Genomic DNA, 16179 nt, shown 5'->3' with positions numbered 1-16179 from the left:
GAGGATCACCCTGGGGTCAAATATAACACCAAGATTACAAGCTGTCTGGCTGAGTGACAGACAGTTGGCATGGCGAGAAATGGAGTTGGCAGCAAGGAAACATGCGATGGGGACTGATGTTTTCTATCTTTTCAATACTGAGTTGCAGGAATTTTCTGCTGATGCAGTACTGAATGTCAGCCTGGAATTCTCACAGTGTACAGGCATTGGAGGGCTCAAGAGTGTTGAATGTGAGGTAGAGTTGGATACAGTGAGATACATGTGGAAACTGAGGCTTTGTTTGCGGATATCACTGAAAGGCAGCATGTAAATGAGTAATGAAGTGTCAAAGGATCGATCCTCTGGTGACACTATAGGTGACTTTGCAGAAGCAGGAAGAGAAACCATTGCTGGCAACTTTCTGACCATGACTGTACAGATAATACTAGAACCAGCTGAGTGCAGTCCCACCCAGCCGTGTGTTAATGGGGAGGAATTGGACAAGTATTTCATGATCAATCATATAAAAATTTGAGACAAGTCAAGAAAGAGGAGGTGGAATCGTTTATATTTGTCACAATCACTTCGGATGTCATTTGTTTTCGGCCTGTGGTGTGGATAGAAAATTGATTTGCGTAATTGAAACATGCAGCTTCATATAAGATGAGCATGGATTTGGGAGGCGACAACACATTCAAGGACTTTGGCGAGGTACGATCAGTTGGAGCTGGGCAGTAACCTGCATGGACAGGTGGTCAATGGTTCCTTTCTGAGGAGAGGTGTGATGACTGCTGATTTGATGGAGAGGAGCCTGAAAATGTAGAGAGAGAGAGAGAGAAAGAGAATCGTTAATATTGCCAGCTAATATGGAACCCAGGAAGGGAATGTTTGTGTTCAGTAGTTTAATAGAAATAAGGTGTAGACAGCAAAATGTGGATACCATCAACAGCACAGGTTCAGAGAGAGAGTGAAGGATTCTAGGAGAGAAACAAGAAATGTGAATTCAGGGTGATCGTATGGGATGGGGGTGGGAACTGATAGGAAGTTAGGCCTGATGGGTTGGGGAAGAAAGGGAGGTGACTGAACGGATGTTTTTGAACTTTGTGACAAAAAGTCTATGAGCTCCTCTCAATTATTTTTGGAGTTCAGGTGGATGAGGCAGGGGAGTGGTTCAGGAGGAAGATTTATGATGGAGAATATTTGCTGTGCGTTTTCTTTGGCTTCCTGGATAATCTTTGTCAAACAGGAGGATTTAGTGAAGATGAAGAGGACCCAATGATGCTTTATGCGACTGATACATTCAGGATTATATTACCAGATAGTTCCCCACATGTCACCGTGCCTTTTTATGTTTTTCAATTATTTCAGGGAATGTTGGTGTCACTGGCAAGACCAGCAGTTTAATCCATGCTATTTATTACTTCATGATTACTTTATTACTCCACTTCATATTGGAGAATGTAAGGTCCACAAGTCCTACCCTTAAACATCAGCCTTGCAATATGCAGTATCTTCGTGTGGAACTACGTTCTAGGGTTGTGTTGATTATAACATTATTAACATTATCATAAATCAATTTAATATTAATTGCATAAGAGAATCACTTACCTTTGAAAGGATGGGACTCTGTCTTTGACAAGGAATATATTTGAGTAATTTTAGATACATAAACCGCATGTCTGAACAGAGAAGATGCAGACCTGTCTGTCCAGACAGACTGCTGCAATTATGTTAAATGAGCAAACGAAACATGTGAGGGACATTAGCAATTGCGATTGTCTGTAAAAAATCAATGAACTAAACGACTAATTCTATCAATATATGACTGTTGGACCGGACCAAAGAGGGCAGAAAACAGGATCTCTCTGCAAAATGTTGGACAGGATCAGGAAGCGCCTACGGGCAATTGAACTGTCGATGTGCAGACCTCCCGGCTGAACAGAAACCAGTATTTAATCTGGACTGGACAAAAATGATTGGACTAATTGCGTCAGGCACTTTGGAGAATAAACATCAGCAATGTGACCCATCAGATACAGAAGTAGAAGACAAGGAGAAGACACATGGCTTCTGTAGGTGGGCATAAATGTTGGGTGGAGCTTAACATCTACCTAACTGAAGAACAAGATGACATACTCGACTCTGTCCAGTGACTGAGTGTGTAATAACCATTCAGCACTGTAAACTTCTGACGTGAAACGCTGGAATGTATTGATTTCCGCAGTGTCCGAAGAAAATGCTTACTGTAACCAATCGGTATCAAATCTGAATCATTAACTATCTCATATGTTGTAAGTTCCACATGTCGTATGCAAATAAATGTTCATTGGAACAACCCGAAAACATCTGCCCACACTCAAGCCAAAGGACTTGCAGGTTGGCAGGTAAATTGACCATTATAAATTGCCCCTAGCCGTGGTAGGGAAATATAGGGACAGATGGGGATGTGGTAGGAATATGGGATTAGTGCAGGATTATTATAAATGGGTGGTTGATGGTCGGCACAGTCTCGGTGGGCCGAAGGGCCTGTTTCAGTGTTGTATCTCTAAACTAAACAAAACTAAACTACACTCTGCATAATGCAACATCCCCAGAACACATGCATGCATTAACATGCCACACAATGAAACTTTAAAGTGTCTAGTCCAAAACATCTGTCTACTTTTATACACAATCTAATGAAACTAGCACCAGACCAACTCCCACACAGCTACCTCCACTTATATACTATACAGTCGAACTGATTGCAAGCTTGGCGCCGGATTTGATACCACAGCTGAGAATCCAATTCCGTATTCTCTTTCTCATAAGGCCGTTATCTTTCACCTCTATCATCATTCACCTCCCTTCCTGCCTCAGCCCATCTGCTGCTGAAATGCTCACCCATGCTTTGTTGCCTGCAGAATCGAATATTTCAATGTTCTCCTGGGCGATCACCCATCTTGCATCCTCCAGAAACATCAGCTCATCCAAAGTTTTGTTGCCTTCCCTACATGAAGCTCCTCTCAGGAACGCCATGGCACTCGACGATCTACTGGTTTCCCTGCGATCAATACCCAGAGTTTCCAAATATGATCTTCATGTTCAGACACCTTCATGCTCTCCCCCTGCATCAGTATAACCATCTCCAGCCTGAATCATTTCAGGAGCTCTGCTTTTTTCTGAATACAGCTTGTTGCACTTCACCCACTTCAATTGCCCACCACTTTCAGTTTTGCCTTTAACCATCTAACCCCCAGATCTGAATTTCCACCAGAAATATTTCCGTGTCTCCGGCTCTTCAAATCCAACCATCTGACTAAGAACAATAACAAGAAATGCTGGAATCACTCAGCAGGTCTGTCGGCATCTGTGGAAAGGAGAAGCAGAGTTAACGTTTCTGGTCACTGACCCAAAACGTTAACTCTGCTTCTCTTGCCACAGATGCTGCCAGACCTGCTGAGTGAATCCAGCATTTCTTGTTTTTGTTTCAGAATTCCAGAATCCGCAGTATTTTGCTTTCATCTGACTAAACATTTCGTCACCCACTCTAACATCTCTTTGTTTGGCTCTGTGTCAGTTTTCTCTCCGTTTACATTCCTGTTAAACCCCTTGTGATGTATGTGTTAATTGAAATTTCTGTAATACAAACGTTCTTGCTGTTTAATTGTGTCCGTGTCCTCTCTCTCTGTACACCACCCCAGCTCCCCGACCGCCCACCATCCTCTCCGACTCTCCTCGAGTGAAATTACTGCTTTGAGAAACCCAGGAACAAGTAACCGATATTATCACTTTTCTCAGCAGATTAGACATTTCACTTTTATGTTTTTGTAAAAGCAGTGAAGAATTTGCTTACCTGAACACAGGACCCCTACATCCATACTGTCAGTGAGAGACGAATTCAATGTGAATAAGATGCAGTTCTGGAGCTGCAATTCGTTTCCTTCACACTGGACATCATTCACCCAGATGGGTCCTTCACTCTCTCCGTCCTTTGAATAGTTATAAGCGGCTGTCGCTTCACCACAACCCAGCTGTGTACAGACTACATTGGCATCATTCAGGGTCCAGTGTCTATCCTGCAATCTCCCCCAGCTGCCATTGTAGTAAATCTCCACTCTCCCATCACACCAGCTTCCCCCGTTAGTCAGAATTAGTGACCAATTTTCATCTACAACATGAAACAGATTGAGAATGGTGAAACTGAAGCAAAATATCTCAGAATTTAATGCCACCCGAAAAGTCATTAATATTAATGGTTACTATTCCTGTCATCATTGTTCAGAAGGCTTGTTGAAAGATCATTTTCACCATTACCTTTTCTCTGTAAATACATTTTAGAGACGTACCGAGTAGCTTACGGTTGCTGAACTGGGGACAGAGGGTAAAATGAACTGTAGGTGATAGCCGAGGGACTGAAGGCCGTCCTCCTGTCCACATGCACTGATATTCCAGCTCTCGCCCTGTACTTGAAAATATCATCAACTTTTCTTCCAGTTTAACCTCCTTATATTCACATGGTCCATCTTCAACTCTTCCATTCTCTTCCTCAACATCTCTGTCTCTGCTTCTGGGGATAGGTTATTAACTAATATAAAGAGTAAACCCAGTGACTCTCACAGTTACCTTGTCTATGCTTCCTCACACCCCAATTCTTCGAATTACTCTATCACATTTTTTCACTTGCTCCATCTGCAATGTCTGGTGATGCAAACTTCCATACCAGTGGTTCCAGATATGTATTCCTTTTTCCTCAACCGAGGACTCTCCTCACCTCCTCATCCACCCACCATGGTTGACAGGGCCCTCAAGCACGTCCATTCCATTCCCCAAACGTCTGCTTTCACCCTTTCCCCCTCCCGGAATAATGATAGGATTCTGATTCTCCTCATCTTCCACTCCATCAGCTTCCATATTCAACAGATCATCTTCCACCATTTCCACCACCTTTAATGTGGTGCCACGACAAAGCACATCTTCCCCTTCCCTCCACGTTTAACATTCTGAAGGGACCATTCGCTCTGTGGCACTCTGATTCACTCTTCAATCATTCTCAGCACCCCTTCCCCCAGGACCTTCCCATGAATGCGCAGGAGGTGCAGCCACTGCCCTGTTACCTCCACCTTTCTCACCATCCAAGCCGCCAAATACTGCTTCCAAGTGAAACAGCGATTTTCTTGTACTGCCTTCTCTTTAGTATACTGTATTCACTGTATTGACTGATCATGATACCGTCTGCTTTACATTGGGACACCAAACATAATTGAGTGCTTACTTTGCACAACACCTTTGTTCAGTCTGCAAGCTTTACCTTTAGCTTCCAGTTGCCTGTCCTTTTCATTATTTATTCTGCTCCCACTCTGACATCTCTCTCCTCTTTCTCCGACACAGTTCCAATGAAGATTAACATAAGTTTGAGAAACAGCACTTCCTCTTTCCACTAGACTCTTTACAGGCTTTTGGAATGAACACTGAATTCAGCAATTTCAGGAAAGATTCCCTCCCCTTTTTTGGACGATGTCTTGCCTTCCAATTTGCAGCTCCTCTCGAAATGTGTTTTTCACTTGGCCCATTCCTATCTCTTTCTGCCTTGCATTGTCCCATTTACCATTTAATTCTTCCTGCCTTCCACCATATCACAGATTGTTCCTTTCGTTCTTTCCTTGCTTTCCCCTTTCTTTAAAAACTGTTAAATCTCTAAGTTCTGATGAAAGATCTGCAAACTGTAAGGTTGATTCTGTTTCTTGCACCGCAGATGCTGCCAGAACTTCTGAGTATTTTCAGCACTTACTGTTTTTATTACCTATATTTTAAATTGTGAAACGTGGGAGCAATTTGCGTTGAGCAATGTCAAACGGACAGCGATCAGTTAACTGAGCAGATAATCTGTTATAAGAGGGCGCTGGTTGAGGGATAACTGGGAGAATTGTAATTTACATCAAGTTTGTGAAATAATCAAAGACATGGCATATTGGTGAAATAACGAGTTACTTCACTCACTATCATTTTATTGCCCTTAATGTAATGGAAATTAAAATTTATCTCATGCTATTTAGTTGGAAACAAGTTCACAGTTTTTTCTATTGCACAGCTGATCTTTGCAGAGAATTCCATGATAATTCATATTTGAACGGCCAACATTGAGAACAGTTTCAATGCTCGAGCAAAATTTCCATTCTATGGCAGTGGTCCTGGGAGCAAATTGTTGATTCTATAGCCCTTGAATAATGCCCTAGATTTACCACAAAAGAGATATTATATGAGCGATAAGTACTAATCACGAGACATTGTATGTATTCAATGTTTACTGGAGTGAAGCTCTTTGATTCATTTGTAATTTAATTCAGACCAATAAACCGACAAACACATCTCAGAATCTTAGTGTCGAAGGAAGCATGGGATCAGCAAAACTAGTGAATCAGCGACCTGTGGAAATAGTTAATGATGCTTGACAGCAGAACAGTTGGTGTATTTCAGTTCAATTGACTGAGATGACTCACCCGTACAGATGACACTGGCGTCATTTTCATGGGAGCAGCTAAACTGATCCCAGGATGAAACAGGACACTCCCACAATCGCGTCTCATTCCCCCGACACCTGTAACTTTCCTTCCACACTGGACCGGCTCCCTTCCCAAAGTGAGCTCCTCCCGGGATTGAGGTTACTGTCCCACACTGCAAGTGCTCACAGACCACGTTGGCGTCTTCCAGATCAAAGTACATGTCACTCAGCGTCCCCCACTGGTCTCCATGCAGCACCTCCACCCGGCCAGAGCATCTGTTCGTCCCATCAACCAATCGAGGTCCATGTTTCCCTGTATTGGAAACGAATCCAAATCCAAATAATTTATAAATCATCCTCTGCATAGAAACAGCAAAATAGAAAATGGGTATAAAAGTTGAATCTTATGTACATGATTATCTATCCATACTTTACACAAATTATCTATCAAAAAACAATTAGAATTACCACAGCAACACAAAAGCAAAATACTGCAGATGTTGGAAACCTGAAATAAAACAGAAAATATTGGAAATACTGAGCAGGGCTAGCAGCATCTGTGGAGAGAGCAAGAGAGTTATGTTTCAGGTCTGTGTACTTTCATCACAATAATTACTACAGGACCTCTTTAAGAAGTTGGCTGAACACTCAAAAATTAACAGCTCTTCTTGCAAACGCTAATCGATTGTTGGTCTTTATCTCTTGGATTTTGGAATGTAAACGATGAAGGATGTGATGATTCAGTTGTATCTGTTGTCACGTTTGGGCACGGCACTTCACAAAACCATTGGCTGTGGAGGTTGTTCAGGACAGTGTCACTAGAATGGCAACAATGCTTTAAACGGTACATTATGAAGATAAGTTGCATAAACTTTGTTTGTAATAGATTTAGTTTAGAAGGATTACAGCTTATCTAGTTGATGTGTTTAAAATGGTTAAGGGGTTTGATAGATGAGCTATAGAAGATCTGGAGAACAAATACAAAACAAGCCCATTTCGGAGCTGCTTTTCTTTATGCGGATGTGGACATCTCTGGCAGAGGTGGCAGTTATTGCTCAACTCTATTTGCCCTTGAAACCGGTGTCAGGACCGTCCTCTTGAACTGCAATTGCCTGCATGGGGAATTTTCTTCTGCAATGCAGTAAGGTAGAGTTAAGGCAAAGTGTGCAAGCATAGACTGTACCTTTAGCTGCATGTGTTGTCAGCAGAGTGGGAAGTTTGGAATTTGGTAATTAGTGGCTAAGACTTAAATCTAGCCGTAACATTTAGCAATTCGCTTGGAATTAAAAACCAAACTGCAAGGCAGTTCATTGTTCGCAGTTAACAGGGTAAGTCAGGTTAGCAGTAAGCTGTCAATCAGCTGTGATTGTGCGAACTCGGGTAATTACTGTCAGCTGGAAACTGTCTGGACTGTTGTATCTCGAATGTGCCTCAAAAAGCATATAATATTGGACGTCATTGCAAGATGATTTGAGTAAAGGAGCAAGATGTTACTGCACCTATACAGGGCTTTGGTGAGACCACACCTAGAGCATTGTGTGCAGTTTTGGTCTCCTTATCTGAGGAAGGATGCCCTTGCCATTAAGAGTGTGCAAAGTAGATTTACAAGGCTAATTCCTGGGATGGCAGGATTCACGTATGAAGAGAGATCGGATCGACTCGGACTATATTCACTAGAGTTTAGAAGAATGAGAGAGGATCTCAGAGAAACCTATAAAACTCGAACAGTACTAGACAGGCTACATGCAGGGAGGATGTTCCCGATGGCTGGAGAGTCCAAAACCACGGGTCACAGTCTCCGGATATGGAGTATGCTATTTAGAACCGAGATGAGGAGAAATGTCTTCACTCAGAAGGTGGTGAACCTGTGGAATTCTCTACCACAGAAGGCAGTGGATGACAGATCTCTAAATATATTCAAGAAGGAGATAGATATCTTTCTTAATACAAAAGGAATCAAGTGATATGGGGAAAAACGGGAACAGAGTACTGAATTAGATGATAGGCCATTACTTTTTTTGAATGGTGGAGCAGGCTCCAAAGGGCTGTCTGGCCTACGCCTACTCCTATTTTCTATGATTCTATATTTAGACTTCTGGTAAGGCAGAGTGTAAACAAAGATTGCAATGTTAACTGAATACATTATGAACATAGTGGGAAGTTAGAGTTTGCTCAGAGTAAGAATTCGGTGCAGAGGGGTAAAAGGAGGTATTTTTTATTCTTTCACAGGGGGTGGGAATTTCGGGCTCGGACAGCATTTATTACCAATCCCGAACTGCCCTTGCAAAGATGGTGGTGAGCCGCCTTCTTGTACCACTGCAGTGCATGCGCTTTCAGTACACTCACAGTACTGTTAGCAAGGGACTTCCAGGATTTGACCCAGCGACAGTGAAGGACCGGTTATATAGTTCCAAATTAGGATGGTGTGTGCTTCGGAGGAGAACATGCAGATGGTGTTCCCATGCATCTGCTGTCCTCGTCCTTCTAGGTAGTAGAGGGTGAGCGTTCGGATGGAGGTGTTCTGTTTTGTCTGTTAAACTGGAGTCAGTGACTAGAGCAACCGGTTTAAAAGAGCGCCACAGCCAGCAGTAGCACAGCCTATTGGAAGGGGCTGAGAGACAGACACCTGGCAAATAGAGGGACAAACTCACTCAGTGAAGCAATTGTCAGGTCAGAGTGTGAGAGGGCGTGGGTAAGTTGTAAATACGGACTATGTTAATTGATGAGTGCTTAGTGTTTCGGCGTTAGCTAACCAGTAAAATAGTGTTAAAGCTAAAATGCATCAACAAATAATTTTACCTCTAAAATAAAGACAGACTAAGTTCTGGCAGAGCAGGTTTTTTTCTGGATATTGGAATTTGTAGAGAATGGAACTGAACCGAGGGAACTTGTCTGTAGTAGATATCTCAACCTGGAACCTCTCTGGCTCAGGATCATAGAGCTGTTGTGGGAATTGGAAAAACACCAACACATATGATAGCAAGAAGAGTATTTGACAGTTTGCTGCAGATTTCAGTCACACCTTGTCGAGAGCTGCAGGATCAGAATGAGGTTGTTGCAGCTTATAGTGTACAGATTTGAAATCCAGATGTAATGGAGAACGAGGATATACAGAAGTGAACAGGAACAAAGTACTGTCTATTTGTGAAGATCAGGATGAAGACTGTTAGAAGGACAGCCACAATGTTGACCGTGATACCTTCGAATAGGAAGCTGTTCAAAAGGAGGAGGAGTGGTGCATAATGTGATACTTTTAAGTGATTCAATAATTAGGGCATTAACAGTCCCACACAGTATTTTCCCAACTTGTGCGAAGTGAGGGTTATCTCAAATCAGAATGCAAGATTGGGGTGGAAATATCCAGTCGTTGTGGACCAATTAGGCATAAACAACATTGCAAAGAGTAGGCAAGAGGTTCTTTTCGGAGAGTACCAGGAGCTGAAATATAAAAGAAGATCTCAAGGATTATAATATCTGGATTATTATACAAGCCGCTTGCACATTGGCATAGGAAAAATAAACGATCAGGGAGATGAACACGTGCTTGAAGGTTATGATGTTGGAAAGAGCTGTTACCTTTCAAAGGACCCTGGCACCTGTACTGGGATATTAAATAACTATTCTGTTGGAATGTGAAGCACCTGAATCGGGTTGGGATCAGGGTCCCAGAATAAAGGATAAATAGGGTTGTTACAGGAACCTTAAACTAGTAAATGGGTGAGGGGAGGCTGGTGGGGGGCGGGTGAGGGGGTAGAGCACAGTTGTAAATGTAGCATATCTAGGTGCTACAGGGAAATAGAAAACTAAAATATTCAACATTTGAGTCAGACCATTTTACGGTTTTACATCACGTGCCTTTGCGCTGAGAACAGCAGTTGCTTTCTTGAAAAAGCAGTTGTTAGAAATACTGACAGACCACGACGTTTTGGGCCATGTACTCTGCCCATTGTCTGGAGAAATAATTGTAATTGGTGGAAGCAGTCTGTTTATATGCAGTGCAGAACGGGAATGTGGGCAGGATCTTACTACTGATAGGTTATTACATGTTCTTGTTCTGTTTTTTCTTGGTCAGTTAATTATATTCCATGAGAGGTCAGTATATGCCATTATTCTTGCTGCTGATTCGTCAGTTATTGTGCATCGTGGCAAGTCAATCCATGCTACTGTTCTGGTCGTGGTTTGTTGGCTGCACAGCAGGTGCTTGTGCGTTTCTCGAGGAGGGAAACCCTGATATTCACCGAGGAACAGGTCACTGTTAGGGGGAAGGTCTTGTGTTTATCGGTCTCCATAGCTTCCTTGACGCAGTGAACGGCACAAGCCTGCCATCAAGGAAGCTCAACTCAATGACCACCGCATTGAATGGTCCAATTCCAAACTCAACCTCATCTATTATGGACTGGCGTGCACGACACAAGAACATCATAAGTATAAAAGAGACCAAAAACATGCAAAAATACAAAAAGAAAAATGCACAGATCTTCGTGAATGGCAGAGATACAAAGAATAGCAAAGGATGACAAAACAGTTCGCAAGAGCTACAAAACTTTTACAATAACTTCAGAAATATATTGTCATTAAAAGCAATGTGGTCTCATTACAATGACAGTTGTGATATTATAAATGAAAATAAGGAAATGGCAGGAATTATGCATAATTTCGTTGCATCAGTATTTACATGGACACAACTTTTATTAAGGTTCTTTGTTGCCGCAGTCGGACAAATGCTGCCCTGACATTGAGGGCAGTCACTGTCATCTGGAATGCAGCTTTATCATACATGTTTGTACAAAGGGTGTGATGTGGTCTGAAGCTGAGGGGTCCGACAAACCCAAACTGAGCATCAGTGAGTTGTTTATTGGTAAGTACTGCTTGATAGCGCTGTAAACAACACCTTCCGTCCCTTTGTTAATGATTGAGAGCAAACTGCTGGATCAGTAATTAGAAAATTGCAATTGTCACACTGCTATTTAAAGAAAGGTTAGCGAGAGAACCAAGGCAATTATAGATTGGTTAGCCTAACAGCAGTTGTCAGGAAATTACTAGAGTGTACATTTGAAGATGGAGTGTCTGATCACCTTGAAAAGTGACAGCCAATCAGAGAGAGCCAGCGTGGATTTGTAAAAGGTAGATCATGCTTGATGAACCTGATCAAATATTTTGTGGAGGTAACTAAAGTAGAGAACAGGGGAACCTGAATGGATGTTATTCAGATGAACTTCCGGAAAGCACTCAGCAAAATCTCTTGTAACTGATTGTTGGCTAAACTTGAAGCTCATAGAATTTAGGGAAATTATTGACCTGCTTCGGACGTTTGTTTAGTGGCAGGAGATAGACAGCAGGGATAATGGGCAGATCATCTAACTGGCAGGATGTGATGGCGCCGTCCCACAGGAACCTCAACTATTCACCATATTTATTAATGACTTAGATCTCTGGATAGAAAGCCACATATAATTGACATACTCAATATTGCCATTGAAATAAAATATCAGCCATATTGTAATCATGCATATTTTAAGCATAACTTTACAAAAAAAAAGATTCCGTGACTGTGTAAAACTGTTTCAATATTGGTGAGCGTGAGGTGTCCAATTTGGACTTAAAAAGATTACAGTATTTTCTACATGGTGAAAAGCCGGATGCAGCACAGGGAAAATAGACTTCAGGGTCATGGGAAAGTACAGGAACGAAAATCAAAGCAGCCAATGGAATACTGGGATTTATGTCTAGAGGAATGGAATACAAGGGTGAAGAAATGATGCTGCAGCTAAAAAAAAACTGGTCAGGCCCCATCTGGTGTAATGTTAAGCTATGGGCAATATGCTTTGGGAAGGATATGTTGACCAAGGAGAGTGTGCAGCATAAAAGATGCGAGAATGATTCCTTGGCTTCAAATGTTTCTGTTTTTTATTCATTCATTTGATGTGGGTGTCGCCGGCAAGGCCAGCATTCATTGCTCATGCATCGTTACCTTTCACAACTGGGTGACTTGTTAGGCTATGTAAGAGGACAGTTAAGAGTCAACAGCATTGCTGTAGGTCTCTGGTCACATGTCGGCCAGACCAGGTAACAATGGCAGATTTCATCCCCTAAGGATATGACGAAACAAGATTTTTTTAAATAACAATCGACAATGGTTTTATGGTTACCATTACTGAGACTAGTTTTTAATTCCAGATTTATTAACTGAATTTAAATTCCACGAGCTGCGATGGTGGGAATTGAACCAGCGTCCCCAGAATTAGCCTGGGACTCTGGATTGCTAGTCCAGTGACATTAGCACCACACCATTGCCTCCCCTCATTATGAAGAAGGATTACACAAACTGTGGCTGGGTTCCCTGAAATTTATAAGAGTCATGTCCTTTCACATTCCCAGCCTATGTCTTCCAGCTGCTGGAAAGTCTTTGGGAATTCTGCAGGTGAGCTACTTGCCACAGAATGCCGATCATCTGACCTGCTCCACTCGCCACTACATTATTGTGAATGGTCTAGTTCAGTTTCTTGTCAATGACAACACCCAGTAGGATTTGATGGTGGTAGTGAATTCACTGATTATAATAGCTAGGGGAGATGATATTGTCTCTCTTGTTGGAAATAGTCATTAACTGACACGGAGGTGGTGAGTGTGTTACTTTCTACCTATCAGCCCAAGTCTAAATAATGTCCGGATTCTTGATGTAATTGGGCATGAACTGTTTCTTAATCCAAAGAATTGTGAATGGAACTAAAGACCATGCAATTCTCAGCAAAAAGCCCAACTTCTGACATTTTGATGGTGGGAAGGTAACTGACGAAGCACCAGAAGATAGTTGGGCCTCAAAGAACAATTAGGAAACACATTTTTCGATAAAAACAGCGGCAATCTGGAACTTTCCCTAACAACGTCCAAAGTAAAGAGCTGTGGATGTTACATCTAATCTAAATTTTCAAGACTAATATTGATAGATTTTTTTAAGCTCGGTGTATCAAGGAATCTGGGTCAAAGCCAGGTAAAGAGACTTGAAGAACATATCAGGTATGATCTAACTGAATGATCGAACAGGCTAGTGCAACTGAAAGCTCTGTACTGATAATGTGGATATGTGTCCGATCCTGTCATATTTAGCGGGTAAAATACACACTTTCTATAAAATAACTTTGTAATCTTTCAATTCTGGCCTGATTGCACTGAGCAGTGCTGGAGTACAGCCGTGCTTTTATACCCTGCCGTTCAGTTAGTGTTAACGTGGGCACAGTGGAGCAGTGGTTTGCATCACAGCTCCAGTGACCTGGGTTCAGTTCTGGGTGCTGTCTGTGCGGAGTTTGCATGTTCTCCCTGTGAATGCGTGGGGTTCTGCCGCGTGCTCTGGTTTCATCTCACAGTGAAAGACTTGCAGGTCGAAAGTAAATTGACCATTGTAAATTAACCCGACTGTGGGTAGGTGCAAGGAGAGTGGTAGGTAATGTAGGATCAGTAGAAATGGGTGGTTGTTGGTCGACAGACAGTCGGTGGGCCGAAGGGCCTGCTTCAGTACTGTATGATAAGAATACTAACGTGGGCAGGGAGGATCAGAAGGCTATTGTAATGTCGGATCATTCGTGGTGTTCAAATTAAAGTATCGAAATAGGCCAGTGCATATTCCTTTAGTCAACTCCCAACTGTTGCAGCCAATATTCAATTCTAAATATACATTCGGTGCAGTGGTAAACAAACTTGCGAAAATTCTGCTTCTTGCAAAATAAATGTTAAGATTCAGAACCATCTTGTTTACCAGTAATTGTGGGTATTTTGTACCACGTTACACCAGACCTTTAGCAGTAATAATAAACTATAATGACTAGTTTAGATATGAACCTTTCAGACAGAAACATGGGAATGCCACCTTCCTCAGTTTTCCACATATTAAGCAGGGAGTTGTCTGCTTTTCAGTAAGTCTGTACTCACCGGAACAGATCACACTGGCATCGTTCCTGTGGCTGCACTCCTGCTGATTTCCTTGAAAAAGACGGCAGTCCAATAAACTGGTCTCATTTCCAGTGCAGTCAAAGATATCAGACCGTACGAGCCCAATGCCCTCTCCAAAATGAGCATATCTTGGCACCGACACGGCGACTCCACACTGAAGCAGACTACAGACCACATTGGCGTCTTTCAAATCCCAGTCAAGGTCACACACTGTTCCCCAGTTTTCACCGTACTGGATCTCCAGTCTGCCTGAGCATGGGGAGTCTCCGGATGTTAGTCGAGGATATCTGTGATCTTAATAAGCATATTATATCATAATTAGCATAATACGTTAATAATCACAATAATACATAGATTTTTATTTCAATACGCATCTGATTAATCACAGATCTGACACGAGCCGTTCTCAGATTCTGTTCAAAACTGATGATGCTGGGTTTCCTGTATCACTACTGCTTATAATGTGACAGGACTATAATCTTTAAAATGTGCCTTTATTTATTTATAACTTACCCAGTCGCCGTCACTGTATCAGCAGTTAGAACTGGGCAAGAAGTATTGTGTGACAAGAACTGGTGCTGGGAGTACTGTTGTTCATATTTAACATAAATGATTTCGACGCAGAAAAAGGACGTACAATTGTAATATTCACTAATGACATTGACTTGGAGCAATAGTTAATACAAAGGCAGATTGTGAGAAAAATACTTCATGTTAACGAAATTGTAAATGAATTTTCATGCAGATAAATGTGCACTTACACATTTGGGTAGGAAGACTGAGAACCCATACTCCTTGGACAATGATAATCTAAATTGTGTCGCGGAGCAATGGGACTCAGGGGTGCAGATATAAAAATCAATAAAATAGCAATACAGGTTAACAAAGCTCTGGAAAATACAAAAAAAAATGAGTTTTATTAAAGAGAGATACGTTGAAAGGGGAGTCACACCCAGCACAAGGAAAGATTTGGTGTTGATTGGGAGGAGGTTGATTGGGTACTAACCAGTCAGTGTTTCCCTACTTTTCTAGGCAGTGTGCAACTGAGCAACTTCACACCATATCAGTTGAATCCTAGTGCTGTAACTGCTGTAACTGTACTGGATCAGCTTGGCTAGAGTTGTCGCTAGTTTTAGAGCACTGATCTTCAGCACTACAGCTGGAGTGTTATCAGGCCTTTAACTTTTGCTTTGTGCTGCGTGCTCAGCCGCTTCTTAATGTTGTGTGCCGTAATCTTCGGAATGGACCAAACAATAGAACGCATTTGCACAGCGCTAACCCATTGACATGAATTGTCACACAATACTTCTCAACTTTTGTCAGTCTGAATAACTACCTTTAACCCACAATTTGTTGACTGTTTTGTAGCCAGTTTGCTACAGTCTGTCTTGATCACCCTTCAAAGCCCTTCGTATGCAATTAATTACCCTGCAACCACATTCACAGTTTTAAGTTTAAAAACTGGACAGACAGTTTGCGACTAACAAGCTGCAGCAGTCAGCATATAATCATAGAATGTTTACAACACAGAAGGAGGCCATTCAGCCCGTTGTGTCCATGCTGGATATCTGTAAGAGCACCTCACTAGTCCTATGCTTCTGCCCTTTCTACATAGACATGCAAAGATTTTCTCTTCAGGTGCTTGTCCAATTCCATATTGAAAGCCACAATTGAATCTGTCTCCATCAGACTCGCAGGCAGAACATTCCAGATCCTAACCACTCACTACGTTAATAAGTATTTCCTCATGTCACGGTTGGTTCTTTTCCCAT

The 16179-nt window shown here is 42.0% G+C and overlaps 1 protein-coding gene across 1 annotated transcript; it reads right to left on the bottom strand.

The window, feature by feature from the left end:
* Positions 1-713: 713 nt before the first annotated feature.
* On the bottom strand, positions 714-14683 carry LOC137361870 (deleted in malignant brain tumors 1 protein-like). The gene is made up of 4 exons (XM_068026474.1): positions 14387-14683; positions 6459-6773; positions 3815-4129; positions 714-790 (listed from the first exon to the last, which is right to left on the bottom strand). The coding sequence occupies exons 2-4, from the start codon at positions 6679-6681 to the stop codon at positions 735-737; spliced, it is 594 nt and encodes a 197-aa protein (XP_067882575.1). The 5' UTR covers positions 6682-6773; positions 14387-14683; the 3' UTR covers positions 714-734.
* Positions 14684-16179: the final 1496 nt, after the last annotated feature.

The sequence above is a fragment of the Heterodontus francisci genome, unplaced genomic scaffold, assembly GCF_036365525.1.
Source record: "Heterodontus francisci isolate sHetFra1 unplaced genomic scaffold, sHetFra1.hap1 HAP1_SCAFFOLD_101_1, whole genome shotgun sequence".
NCBI classification, from domain to species: domain Eukaryota; kingdom Metazoa; phylum Chordata; class Chondrichthyes; order Heterodontiformes; family Heterodontidae; genus Heterodontus; species Heterodontus francisci.
This window is presented reverse-complemented; position numbering and strand designations above follow the sequence as displayed.

Coding starts and splice junctions, on each gene's coding strand:
- LOC137361870 (XM_068026474.1), bottom strand. CDS start 6,681: ATGTACTTTGATCTGGAAGACGCCAACGTGGTCTGTGAGCACTTGCAG. Junction 4,130..6,458: donor CGCCAGTGTCATCTGTACGG/GTGAGTCATCTC, acceptor TTCATGTTGTAG/ATGAAAATTGGTCACTAATT. Junction 791..3,814: donor TGTAGGGGTCCTGTGTTCAG/GTAAGCAAATTC, acceptor CTACATTTTCAG/GCTCCTCTCCATCAAATCAG.